At 50.8% G+C, this 13,243-nt stretch overlaps 1 protein-coding gene across 3 annotated transcripts in view; it reads right to left on the reverse strand.

Moving 5' to 3' along the window:
* SAMD4B (sterile alpha motif domain containing 4B) overlaps positions 1-13,243 on the reverse strand; it is a 36,648-nt gene that overhangs the window by 3,747 nt on the left and 19,658 nt on the right. For all 3 annotated transcript variants that reach the window (XM_081516432.1, XM_081516434.1, XM_081516435.1), the window contains 9 exons: positions 9,313-9,783; positions 4,783-5,022; positions 4,114-4,223; positions 3,871-3,957; positions 2,778-3,123; positions 1,958-2,043; positions 1,346-1,464; positions 574-772; positions 256-379 (listed from right to left, as the gene is read on the reverse strand). In XM_081516432.1, coding sequence (XP_081372558.1) covers positions 256-379; positions 574-772; positions 1,346-1,464; positions 1,958-2,043; positions 2,778-3,123; positions 3,871-3,957; positions 4,114-4,223; positions 4,783-5,022; positions 9,313-9,783 — 1,782 coding nt within the window. The remainder of the gene's footprint in view (positions 1-255; positions 380-573; positions 773-1,345; positions 1,465-1,957; positions 2,044-2,777; positions 3,124-3,870; positions 3,958-4,113; positions 4,224-4,782; positions 5,023-9,312; positions 9,784-13,243) is intronic.

Below are 13,243 nucleotides of genomic sequence, written 5' to 3' on the forward strand. Positions count from 1 at the left end.
CACTCCTTTCAAACTGAATACTTAACAATCCTCGAAAAAGATGCAGACACCAGTATGAGCACTAAGATTACGACGCAGGGAGGGAGACAGATAGAGATGGGGGGTGGGTGGGGGTAAGGAGTGAGAGAAGATGGGGAGAGGGAGAGAGAGAGAGAACAAACATATGCAAGGGACAGTGTGTATAAGACCAAGAAGAGAAAAGAAAGGCCAGCTAAGGGTAGTGTTGAGGCAGAGTCCTAAGGGTGGGCACCTTACCTGGAGGGAACATGAGAATGGCCTGGGGTGACGAGTGGACTGGGAGCGAGTGGGTGCGCTGCACAGAGCTGCGGCTCTGGCTGGGCATACTGTTGCTGCCTCCGGGGTTGGCGAACCACAGGTTCTGCATGGGGCATGGGAAGAGAGAGAGCAGAGGGTGGGTAGGGAAAAGGCCCAGACCCAGGAGTGGCGGAGTTGGCAGAAGTCCCCTCCCCATTAAGCTGGGCCCGCCCGGACACAAAGATATGGACACACACATCACAGGCACCACCACCCCAACCCCAGAAGTGCCAGGCTCTTTGCTTCCAGCTGGCTCACCTGTCGGCCCTGGCCCCCAAGGCTGGGGCTGGTGAGGGCATGTCGAGGGGAGATGCCCCCAATGCCCGAAGGGCTCAGAAGGCCCATCCTGCCAGGTGGAAGGGCCCGGGGAGGCATTGGGAACTGCCGCTGGGTCCGCCGGGCCACTCCCATCCCCACAGAACCAGCTATGGGGAGTGAGTTCGAGCCAAACGCCCAGCTGTGAGAGAGCAGAAGGCAGGGTATCAGTTTAGGTGTATGGGGCCCATCTGTTCACCTCTTCCTCTCACCCCCCACGACCCCTGTGGTAGGACAGAACATAGACCAGCATGAGCAGGGATTCCCTGTCCAAGTCCTTGCACTGTAATTCTGTCTTCTTCTGCCCTAAGGGGACTCCTAAGATGGAGATGGGGAGAGTCCAAAGGTTTCCTCCATTCCACTCAAAGCAGTTCTAACTTCAAATCTCAAGTGTGATATTTCTGTTGTTTGTTTGGGATGAGAAGGGACTTCAGAGCCCTCTGCACACAGGTGAGGAGAACAAGGGACAAGCAAGGGGCCAGCTATCAAGATGGGTACTAATTCTGCTAGTTCAGTGCTCTATTCTAATGGAAAATCAGGCACCACCTGATTTTCTAATGGGAGAGTCCTCACTGGGTGACATATAAGGCCACTCAGTTACTGAATGAGGACAATTGGACTCCCAGCCCAGGACGCAATCATCCCTCTAAGCACTGTCTGTCAACCAACAAGGGCCTATGAAAGGAAGGTCCCTGTGCCCTGGCCATCCGCCTACCCTTTCTGCTGCCTGTAGTTCTGCATCTCTAGTGCAGCTTTGCGCGGGAAGGTCCGGAGGAGCTTCAGCACTTGCTGTTTCCAGGACAGCAGTCGTTTCTTCTGTGTCTCCGTGAAAGCCTAGAATTAGTGGGGTGAAAGAGGTGTGTGTGCTTCTTTCAGATCTGCCTTCTATCCATTTGCTCAAGTATTTATTAACTGCCTGTCCTGTGCTGGGAAACCCTGGGACACAGAGGTGACCTGTGCTCACACAGCTTACAATGTAGCTGGGGAGACGATACATGCGAAATTGTAACTGTGATAAATGCTGTGAGGAAGCAGCACAGGAGGCACAAGAAACCTGATGTTATGAGGGGCTGGTGAAGGCATTCCTGTTTTACTGAGAGCTGAGGGATCGGCAGGCGAGAGGGAGACTTACTCCCCAGAGAAGAATTATGTACTAAGGCTCTGAGAATGGGAGCTCAGGGCATCCACTGAACCCAACACTGGAAGGATGAGGGCTGGAGAGGCGGGCAGGAGCCAGTTGGGGGGGCCTTGTTGGACACATAGGAGTGTTGGTCTGAGAGGACAGGGGCAGCCTTTCCATTCCTGAGAGCCCTAGGGAAGGCCTCACCTCATGAGACAGGCACTTTTCGATGAGCTGGAGGTAACTGGTGATGTTCTCCTCGTCTGGTCGGGACACCAGCAGCTGGGTGCACACTTGGGGACATGGAAAAAGGTGGGAGGTTAGCCCCCAGAATGCCCTCTGCCATGTTTCAGCTCCCCTGGCCCCAGGTGGGTGGCAGAGAAGGTGGGTCAGGAAACTCATGCCGGATTAGTACGAGCTATGTGCCAAGTATTGCACCTGGCTTATTACGAGGATATATAAAGGGCCCACCGTACTGCCTGGCATATGGCAGATATGAAGTCAATGATACTTTTTCTCCTTTTAAGTCTTGTGATAGTCTCATCAATGGAGGGATTTTTAGCCTGACGAGTCTGAGGCTCAGAGAAGTTGAGTCACTTGCCTCAGATCACACAGCTAAAATAATTCAGACCCAAGTGTAAACCTGCCTACGCTGTGCTGCCTTAGGAAAAGGTGAGCCCATTAAGAGCATCAGGATACCCATCCCGTGGACTTCAGTCCCCTCTGAAAGAACCAATGGATTCGCCTTATCTGTTTACTGTATGCAGTTTCCACTGACACAATGTCCCATCTTCTGCTCAGGCTGGAGATGCTCTGAGGGTAAGGGCTGTCTCTCATCATCAGCCTGGACATGCCAGAGGGCAAGGGCCTTGTCATCCTTAGTCTTAGTCCCTTTCTTTAGTGCTCTAGTCCCCAGGGTGCTTTGAAAAGTTCTGCTCCCATCATTTAAGCTGGATTTGACCCCTGATGCCTGGGTTCACTTGATACCCTGGCCCAGAACTTCCTGCTGGGCCCTGGGTGGTCTCACCTTTGCCCATCACCCGTGTAAACTGGCTGGGGATGTCTCCGTCAGCAACGGGAGCCGGGGCTGGCTCACTGCCATCATTGGGAGCCGGAGCTGGTGGAGGGGGGTAGCTCTCTGCAGCTGGAGGGTCATTGGTCTCACTGCCCTTGTCTGTGCCAGGGTGAGCCAGGGGAGGCTCAGCACCTGGCAGCGGCGGCTCCCCCCGGCTCCCATCCTTGGCAGTAGAGGTGGTGGTGGCGGCGGCGGCAGCCACAGTGGCCTGGAGGACACTGTAGGCCTTGATGGGGGTGATGATGATCTGCTGCAGCTCCTGTAGAGCATTTCGCAGATTTCCGCCTTCCAGCACATCCTGAGTGGGGAAGACACAGCCTGGGTCATATGCCAATCTCTACAGCTCTGCAGAATGACTACGCGTATGGGGTCAAACAGCCCCTGCAAAGAGCTGGCGGGACTCTGGGTTCCACCACACAGAGAAGGCAGGTAAAGGTGCTGCTGGAGTGTGCACACACACATACACACACATGTGTACATACATATTCCCTCTTCCCCACTTCAAGGTGGAGTCCCATGGAGATCTGGAGAAGGTAGGCTAATGCTGGGGTCTCAGGGTCCCACTGAGGATGGAACCAGATTCAAACCCACAGATTTGGACTAAGACACTGAAGGGAGCAAAAACCAGAAGGCAAGTGGCAGGGAAAGAGGAAAAGTGATGCAAATCAAGGCAGATATGTAAGGATAGGGTGCAGATAAGAAATAACCAACTGGAAAGAGAGATCGTGTGCACAGGGAGACACTCTGCTCTATCAGAAAGAGCTGTTAGAAATGGAAAGGTGATATGGAAGAGAAGGGGTTGAGTCAACAGATAAGATTCCGGAGACACAGACCAGGACAGACAGGGAGGAGAGCCTCTGAGCTTAGCCACAAGCAAGTGAGCCCTGTGATCTGACTTGTACTTGGTTCCCAGAGCCTGGATCCCTAGGGTTGGGGAGATCCCGAGGTGGGGGGCCACATGGGCAGCAAGGCTGACCCAGAGCCCTCAGCCATTAGCACCAGTGGGCAGTAGCTGACCTTGGAGATGGGGATACCAGGTCCTTACCTTCTCCAGGGATTTGAGGACGCTCTGCCTCTCACGCAGCTTCTGGATGCTCAGGGCTATCTTGTGGCGGGCACCTTTGGTGACATTCTGTGGAGGGGGCAGAAGGGGACAGGAAGCTGGAAATGAGAGGTTAAGGTATTCAAGGTGCCCCAACAAGGCCCAAAGAGAGGAGGCTTGGACTGCAAGGGTCATGTCAAAATGGTACTGCCCTCAACCTTGCCCTGATGGTCCCCTCGGCTTCACCTGAGATTCCAAGTGCTGTTCAGTCAGTGTCATCATCTCTTCATAGCTCATCTGTGAGAAGAGGGCTGCGTACTTGTGCAAGCGGAGGCTCTTGAGCCACGAGGGCACGTCTGTGGAAAAGAAGGGAGGGCATAAGGTCAGGAATCTGGTCCTGGTGACAGTTGTGGGGAAGGACCAGGCATCAATCATAGGCAGCCTTAAAAACTGTAGGACATTGGAAGGAGGTAGGGACAAGCCCAGTATCCATATGCTACTTTTCTTCTGCCCAGCCAGACCCTTCCAGGTGGCCTTCCCTGGTCAGGACACCCTATCCTTCTGAGCTGCTGGGTTGGACGTGTCCTAGGATAACCTCTGATGTCCTTAAAAGTATTCCTGGAACCTCTGTTCCATCAGTTACCTCTAGGTCCTGGCTTTCTTAGTCAGACTGGGCTGCCTGAGTGCAGGGGCTTTTCCCTAATCAGACTGGGACTTGTGGGGAGTCTCTCTGCTCAGTCTTGAGCCCTTAGAGCAGGTACTGTCCACTTTCCTCAGACCTGTAGCCCCTTCTCAGGGTGGGGGGGAAGAGGAAGAATTGGATGGGGAGGGGTGGCAGCTCCAAGCTCTCTTCTGTCCTTTTAAGCTCTGCACAGCCTCTTGAGGAGGTCCTAGTGCTAGTCTCCCCAACTGTACCTTTCATGCCACTGCCGTCCTCCTGGAAAGTGTTCCGGCTGGAGCCCTGCTCCTCCGTCTGCTCACTGCCAGAGGAGGCCACGCTGCTCTGGGGTGAGAGGGGTGCGTGGTCGGGCGTGGTGAAAGCAGCCCGGGCCCCAAGCTCCTCTGGACTCGGCCACTCACCAGGGGCCTGGGGGCTCGTGGGGATGAGCGACATGGAGCGCTTCAGCGGGCTGGGGTGGATTTGGCAAGGGAGACCTGGCCGGAGTGAGAGAGAGACAAGAGGTCAGGACTGGGACTCTGACCACAGGAGACCATGCTCCCTTGGTCAATGCCATGGATGGCAGCTCGGCCCCGGAACCCAACAAGGCGAAAGGACCCTGGGGTCTGAGGGGAACCACCTACCAGCTACTGCTAGTTCCCTCATTCCCCCACCTGCCCAACCCATCAGCAAGCTGGCAGCCACTTCTCTGAACTGCTCCACTTTCTCTGCTAGCACCCTGGGCTAAGTCACTGGAGTCCCTAGCTGGAATTGCCATCACAGCCTCCTCACAAGTTTCTTGCCTTCATCTTCGCCCCCTACTGTCTATTCAACTCACAACAGCCACACTGATCTTCCCTTTAAATGTAAATCTGACCCACTCAGTCCCTGATTAAATCCTACCTGTAGCTTCCCTTTACAAGAAGAATAAAATTCAAACCCTCCTCCCAACACCTATAAGGCCCTGCAGGACCTTGGCCCTGCTCATCTCTGAGGTCTCATCTCTCGTAACTCATCCCAATGGTTCAAGCTTTTCTAGCCTTTGCCGCACCCCTGACCCCAATTTGTTCCTGGAACAGTGGAGCTTGTTCCAGCCTCAGGACTTCTCAGCTTGCTCCTCCTCCTTGTTCTCCTGATGTTGGCAGCTGGCTCCTCCAGGTCTCCTCTCAAAAAAGCATCACTCCTTCTGAGGCTTTCCCTGAACCCTCAGTCAGAAGCAGCTCCTCCTCACCAACCCCCTATCATATTACTATGTCCTGTCTTTCTTACAGCACTGATCACAACTTGAAATGACCTTATCTAATTATCTGTTCACTTGTTTATAACTGTACCCCCCTGCTTCAAGATCTGTGACAACAGGGCCCCATCCTGTCTTAAACATTATTAATTAAACTCAGTAATTACAAGAGGGTTTCTACTAGAGGAGGTTCTGCACAATTACGTGTAAAGTAAGCGAATGAGGTACATAAACTGCTTCCTCAACATCTATTATTGGGCTTCACCACCTCCCAAAAGATCTTTTCTTGTTCTGAGCCCAAACCAGGGTGAATCCAGGCCCTCATCCACAGGATGTTTCATATCCTCCATCCATCTCATTCCTGGGATAGGAAAAGGGATCCAATTTGATTTTTGACCATTCTAAGGACAAGGCAGGTTCCCACGAGCTTCCAGACCTTTATGCATGCTACTCCCTTCCCCTAGCTCACCAGTCATCTACCCTTAACTGCCAGCCACTTTGGCCTCCACTCCTAGCTCAAGTCTCCCCTCTCCTGTGACTGTCTCCTCTATGTGCCCCGGGCCCCTGTGCTGCTATCTCAAGTCCAGCCCTCCTGTCCCTCCCCTAGGCTGCCTCCCACTGGAATCTGGGCTTGTGGGGGATGGGGGCAAGCCTGCCCAACCATTTCTATATCCCCAAGCCAAGCCAAGACACAGGAATGCCTGAAAATTCACTGACTTCAAAAGGAGGGCACCCATCATTCTAAGAGTGCTAAGGGGGCCTCTGAGCTTGACACAGGAAATCTAGAAGTACCCCAAGTCAAAAAGGAAAAGGAAACAGAGTCAAAAGGCCTCACGCTGGGTAGGTGAGAACATCAAGGCCTGGGGAACAGAAGTCCTTCACCCCAGTTCCCACAAAGAGCTAGGAGGCAGAGACAGAAGAACCCTAGCCTCATTTCTGATGGAATGGCTGGGTTTCCTGTGAGTGCATCACTGACACCCAGACTCAGGACACCCACCCTGGTACAGGCCCCCAAAGCACCTTCCCTCATCTCTGACAGTTATCTACGCTCCTAGCCAGGAAGTCACCTGAGGGAGAGGGCAGTGCACTGACCCCACCCATGAAGGCTAGCCTCCACCCACTATCTGTGACCTCTGGGGTCCTCTGCATGGGGCAAATCCAAAGCCTCTGGACTCCTAAAAGATGTCACCCTCTGGGCGCGGGGCGCTGGAGAACCCTTAATGCAGGCCTTTTTTTTTGGCTTGTCCTGGTACCCCTGGCTTTCTCCTTTCTCCCCTCTCAGCCAAGAAGGGGGCAGGCGAGGCTGAGAGGACAGGAAATTATCCTGATTGGAACGATTGTGTAGTTCCTGAGAAGCCCTGCTTGGCCCCGCACTAGGGTGGAGGCTGGCCACAGCATGAGAACTATAAAAACAGGAATGCTGGCCAGAGATCCAGGGCCTCGCACTCTCCAAGAAACCCTGGTCTGTCCTTGGCAGAACCCCAAACCCACCCTGCCTGCCCTTACAGGCCAATCCTTGCTCCCCACTCAAAAATATTTTAATGACTTCCTGTTTCCTGCAATTGCCTGAAATTGAAAAGCTTCATCTTATCCTTCGAGCCCCCCTGCCCTTGCCCCTGAATGTGACTCCAACATACTGAGATCTGAGAGTCAAGACAGACCTGAGTTCAAATTCTGGCTCAGCCACCTATTAACTTCATGATCCTGGGCAAGTCACTTCATTTCCTCCTGTTTCCACTTCATGTGAAGTCTTTGGTACAGGGGCAGGCTCATGGTAAACATGAGTATTACTCATTTAAATCCCTGCACCTCTTCATCCTTGCCAGACCTGTCTACATACCGTCCCCTCCAATTTGACATCCCTATACCTTCAATCTATGCTATGCCCTCTACTGTAATGTCCAATTTCTCTTCTGGTTCAAATCCCCTATCCAATATTGTTCCAGCTTGGTCTTTTAAAGTTGCTGCAAGTATGGGCACTCTGCATGTGTGACCCCTCCCCTTGATGAGCATCTTCGGGAGGGTCACTTTTAGGTGGGGACAGTGTAGCACAGTAATAAAGAATATGAGCTGTGGAGCCAGACTGCTTGGATTTAAATTCTGGCTACATCACCTTGGGCAAGTGACTTTTCTGTGACTCAGCCAATGAATTTTTAAGTATAAAGTTCTCAGAACAGCTCCTGGCAAAGACTAAATGTTGAATATATTTTAGCTAGAATTATCATTAATATATCCTCCCAATTTGGACACAGAAACTGTCATGCTCTGAGACTAGAGGATATCCATATTCAACTGGGGAAGAAAGAGGCTCACGGGTAACTGATATGTACCAGGTGCCATACAGCTGGGTACCAAAGACCCAAGGTTCATTCTACCACTGGCACAGGTAACATTTTTATTGTCACCCTCACCTGGCCTGCTTTAACCAGGGCCTGCAAAAGGCAGCCGGCACCTTGAGGTTAAATCTTGGAAACTTTTTGCCTTGAGTCAGGTCACGTGACCGTCACCTCATCAATCCTTGGAAATGTCAATCTCTTTTATCCTGTTCATTTCAACTAACATTTTAAAAACTAACTGGAAAGCAACTATACTCTAATAAAAATTAAAAAAACAAAAACCTGACTGGAATACCAGACCCTCCTGCTCACCCCAGCTTCTGGAGGTGCAAACTAGGAGAGTCATTTTGAGACCACTTAGTTGGAGGATAGCATAGTGGTCAGAGGCAAGCACTGGTATCAGGCTGCCTGGGTCTAAACCTTGGCCGGTTTCACTACTTGCTTTGTGACCCTGAATACAAGACTTCATCTCTTTGAGTCTCAGTGTCTTCATCTGCAGAATCGGGCTAATGATATTGTTGTGGTGAAGATTAAAAGAGATCATGCCTACAAAGTGCTTTCAAAAATAGAGCACCTAGCACAGTCAATGCTGAACAATGTTACCTACTATTACTAATGCCTTGCAGTATGAGTTACATCTTATATGAACAGGCTTACAAACATACACGTCTCAGAAATGAGTCTGTAAGCTGAAGCCAGATACAAAAATCCAGAATGTCTGAGCTAGAAAGAACTTCAAATTACAGTCATTAACTCAATGCTTTCAGAGGTCAGGCAGTTATCACACATGCCCAAAGTCGGATGGTTGCAGCAGAGCCCTACTGGGACATGTGTAGGGTCTAACGGTGGTGACCAATATTTAACTCCATCTTATGACTGCCACCAGACCACAGGCCTTGATTTGCAAGACCTTTTCATTTTTTTAAGAAAAGCTGAAATCTGGATTTTTAGGGGAAAATTCCTTACACTGCTGATTTATTTAAAAATGTAACAAAATAAAACCAAAGTTTTGTTGAGTTTGGGCTCAATAAAGCATGTCGGCGTGTGAGAAATGGCTCTGGGAATGCCAGTTCACAACCTCTACACTGCCTCATAAAGCTGAGGCCCAGAGAGGTTGGTTATGTGACTTGACCAGGGACAGAGTGAGTGAAGACAGAGCCCAGTCTGACCCTTTTCAAGTAGGCATGGCCCCCCAGGAACTCCCATCTCCTCACCTGCATTTGCGTTGCTCCCAATACTGTTGATGGCTGGCGGCACTGAGCTGGGTGAGTGGAAGGGCACATGTCCATTTTCCCGGGGTGGCTTGTCCTGCCAGCCTGGCCCTGCATCCCCAGGGCCCAGCTCTGCAGGGCCACCCCACTCATCCGAGCCCTGGCGAGAGTGGTAGGCGGGCTCAGGTCGGGTGCGGAAGCCGCTAGCTAGCCGCTCTTCCAAGTGGCTGAGCCAGAGGGCCAGTGCATTGCGGTCCTCCAGTGTGGTGGCCGGGTGGATGAGGGCATAGGAAAGCAGCTGGCGGCTCTCCTCGATGAAGGCATTGCTCTCGATCGAGTAGGCCAGCACTTTCTGCAGCAGCCTCATGTACTCCGACTTGGCCTCCGTGTTGCCCGGCTGAAGCAGGGGTAGGTGGGACAGCAGGAGGGACACCACCTTCTCTTTGGACTCCTGCTGCCACTGGCTGACAATGGCTGCAGAGGGGACAAGAGGGAATGTCAGGGGAGCCAGGGTGGTGGACCCCCCATAAAACCAGGAAAGGTGTCTACAGTCCATTCCCTCAGCTCCAATCTCACTTCCCTTCTCCTTTCATGACTCCAACCTTGTCCCTCATATAGGTGATATCTAACATACTCTGCCTGCTTCCATGGTAATTTTCTTTTTTCCGGGTTCATCACTCCTACTCTCAGAAACCTGCTATGGCTCCTAATCAGCCAAATGTGCTACTCTGGAACCTGAGTCTCTCCTGCTGTCCCCAGGCCTGCTCTTCTTGCTATATCCCTACTCCTTACCTTCATGGCCTCTACCCTCTTTCCCTATCAAAACAGCCTTCATCCTGACTTGGAAGACAACAGAATATATTGGTTAAAAGCTTGGGCTCAGGACTTCACTGGCGGTTCAGTGCGGAGGGCAGGGTTCAATCCCTGGTTGGGGAACTAAAATCTCACATGCTGTGTAGTGCAGCCAAAAAAAAAAAAAGCTTGGGCTTGGGAATCAGATGGTTTGGACTCTCCCAACTTACCAGCTTGACCTTGGAAAAGTCACTTGAACCTCACAGAGCACTGATTTCCTCACCTGAAAAATTCAGTACCCAATTCATAGCGTTTCTCTGAGATTCAATGAGTTACTAAAAAACGGAATGTGGCTTGGCATATAGAACATATCTAATAAATGCTGATGGTTGCTTTTTAAACTGCAATCAGCCTGTAGATTCTACCCTTCCAGTTCATTCCATACACCAGATGGATTTATCTTCCTAAAGCACACCAGGATATCATGTTCCTGACCAGAAGCTTATAATGGCAACCAGCACCAATAGACTCAAGTTCAAGAGCTCCTAGCCCAACAACACCTTCATTTCTAGGGCACTCTTCCAGATAAAGACTTGGTTTAGGATACCCCATATTCCCTGGGGCTCTCTAAATGCCATATTCATCCAAATTTCCACACTCAGGCTGAGAATCAAGGTTTTAGTCTGCAACAGTCTTCTTCTTCCTATCCAAATTATAAGTCTTTTATGGATTGCCTAAACCTGTCCTTCTTCAGGACGTCTTCCCTGGCTACTCCACACCTTGGGGATCTGGTGATGTCTCCTTTCTATCCCAACCTATAGTCGAGGGCCTATCTGCCCTGTGAAGATGAGTGCAGCTTCCTTGTTCTACCCAGAAGTGAGCTCCCCAAGAATAGGGCCCCAAGCTAGCCCCACAAAGGAGGCCTTGGGAAGGAACTGTTATAGGACTGACTGTCCCCCCCTTAAAAACCTTGTTACCACTTCCACGACTAGCTCAATGGAGTGGAGGATGGCAGGTAATGCTGACAGAAAAAGGGAAAGGGACAAAGAATACCAACACTTGAGAAAAAAAGACAATGATCAGGATAAACTCTGTTCTCACTCTTGGGCAACTGAACTCATACCTGCATCCACAGTGGCGATCTTCCAACAATAAACAAGGGAGTGAGTTACTGGGCTAATGGTAAGGTCTCCGAAAGGCACAAAGGAGCTGAATGGAGCTAGGACCCCAGAAGGGTGGGTGATGAAAAAGAACAGGTAGTGATGTGGCCCATGTCCCTCCTCTCCTACTTACTGATATAAACGTGATCACTGCAGAGAGCTCTACTTTCTCTATCTTAAAGAGAGACTTAGAATCATTCCTATCTGGCATGGTTGCTATGAATTGAGACCACAGCACAAAGCAGGACACGAAGTAAGTCCTCAGTAAACATCAGCTGTCATTCCTAACACCATGGTTATTATACCTTACAGGGGCTTCTTCCTTTTGAATACCCACAGAGATTCTCAAAGCATAAGCTAACTCCCAGACCAGGAAACAGAGAGGGTAGGAATGTGCATGTACAGGAGAGCCTCACAATTTCAGGCATCTGGATTTCAAGTGAGCCCTGATCTGGATCCCTCTGCCTCCAATGGTGTCTCAACTCAATATCCTTAAGGCTTAATACTCTAAGCACTCTGGTCACCTCTGCCCACACTACACGCTGGACACTTGGCCACTGGGAACATGGCATAAAAACCTGAGAAATACCTTTTTTACACATTTCTTTCTCTTAATGATGTGTCTGGAAATCTGTGGCTTGGGAATTCATATGAACTTTTAATTCTTACATTTGTAGCTCTAAGAAAACAAAACACATACAAGTCCAAATTCCTGGCCATATCAGTGCACATTTTCTTGCCTGGCCTCTCTACCCCAAGCTGTTAAAGTGCTCAAGGGTCCATCCATTTATTCAGAGTCATCAGTTCATGCTTATCCACAGTACTGGCCAAAACAGAACTAACTACACAATGACAGTACTAATGCATAATCCCACAACCCTCTACTATATCTCTCCAATGCTATTATCTTCTTCTTCCCCTTGTTCCTGGCTTTCCAGATCCCTTTCAGGACCTGGCACACAAGGCCAGGAAACCTCATCCCCTCCATCCTTAATCTCCTGAACTAGCTCCCCATGACCATGAAGCTGTCTCTTAGGTCATCTACATATAGAAAGATCTTTTCAAGGTGGGACAAGTCTTCCTGACTTCAGGGAGCCTTCACTGTTTGAGTTCTCCCACCTCCTTATGGCACTGGATCACAGGGAAAGGAACTCCCTGGCACTCTACCTCCTTGACTAAGTCCCTGAGTTTTCAGTTCCTGATGAGAAGGAAGAAGAAATACAGTGATTGAAGATGAGGAACAGAAAGTCAAGGACTTGCACCCCAGCTGTGTGGTACAGGTGCTGGGACAATGTGCTTCCTCCTCTGTAAAAGAGGGGTCACAGGGCTGCTAAGAGGATTTCGGGAAAACAATCCACATAAAGCACCTGACAGAGTGTGCCCATAGTAAACACTCAGTATGTGACTCAGTGATAGGTGATTTTCTCCCTTCTCCTCCAGCACATTGGCCTACCCCTTTAGTCCTACCCTGATGCTCTCAGTTGCTTTTGTTTAGGCCTTACAGGGTAGCTGGAGGCATCTGGGACAGAGAAAAGCCTTGTCTAGTCCCTCCCCCACCCCCGAGTACTGCCAGGACTCCAGGGCTAAGGGACACAGTTTCTCCTCTGGTACTGCCAGGGGACATGACAGAAGAGCCCCAAGGGTTAGGCTCAATGAAGGACCTTGTTCTACTGCAGTGAAAGGGGAAAGTGGTTTTAGATGAGTGGAGGCTGACCCTAGGGAAATGTGTGTTCATGTATCCGTGCGGCAATGTGCTGAAAAGGGTGGGCCTCTCAAGACTGGAAAGCATCAGTGAGCACTGGAGCTGGTCCAAGGAATCTGCACAGCCTCAGGGCCCTTGGGGTAAGCCCAGCGGGGGCTGCAGATGATGGGTGGGGATGAAACTTCTAGGTTCCTGCCCAGATCAGAAGAGTTTGGCCCAGAGCTGAGGCACAGCAGAGCCGTAATGAATACCTGCACAGCTGAACCCAGATGGTCCCCTG

Source organism: Giraffa tippelskirchi, chromosome 7 (genome assembly GCF_054371585.1).
Source record: "Giraffa tippelskirchi isolate mGirTip1 chromosome 7, T2T-mGirTip1v1.2.pri, whole genome shotgun sequence".
Lineage (NCBI taxonomy): Eukaryota > Metazoa > Chordata > Mammalia > Artiodactyla > Giraffidae > Giraffa > Giraffa tippelskirchi.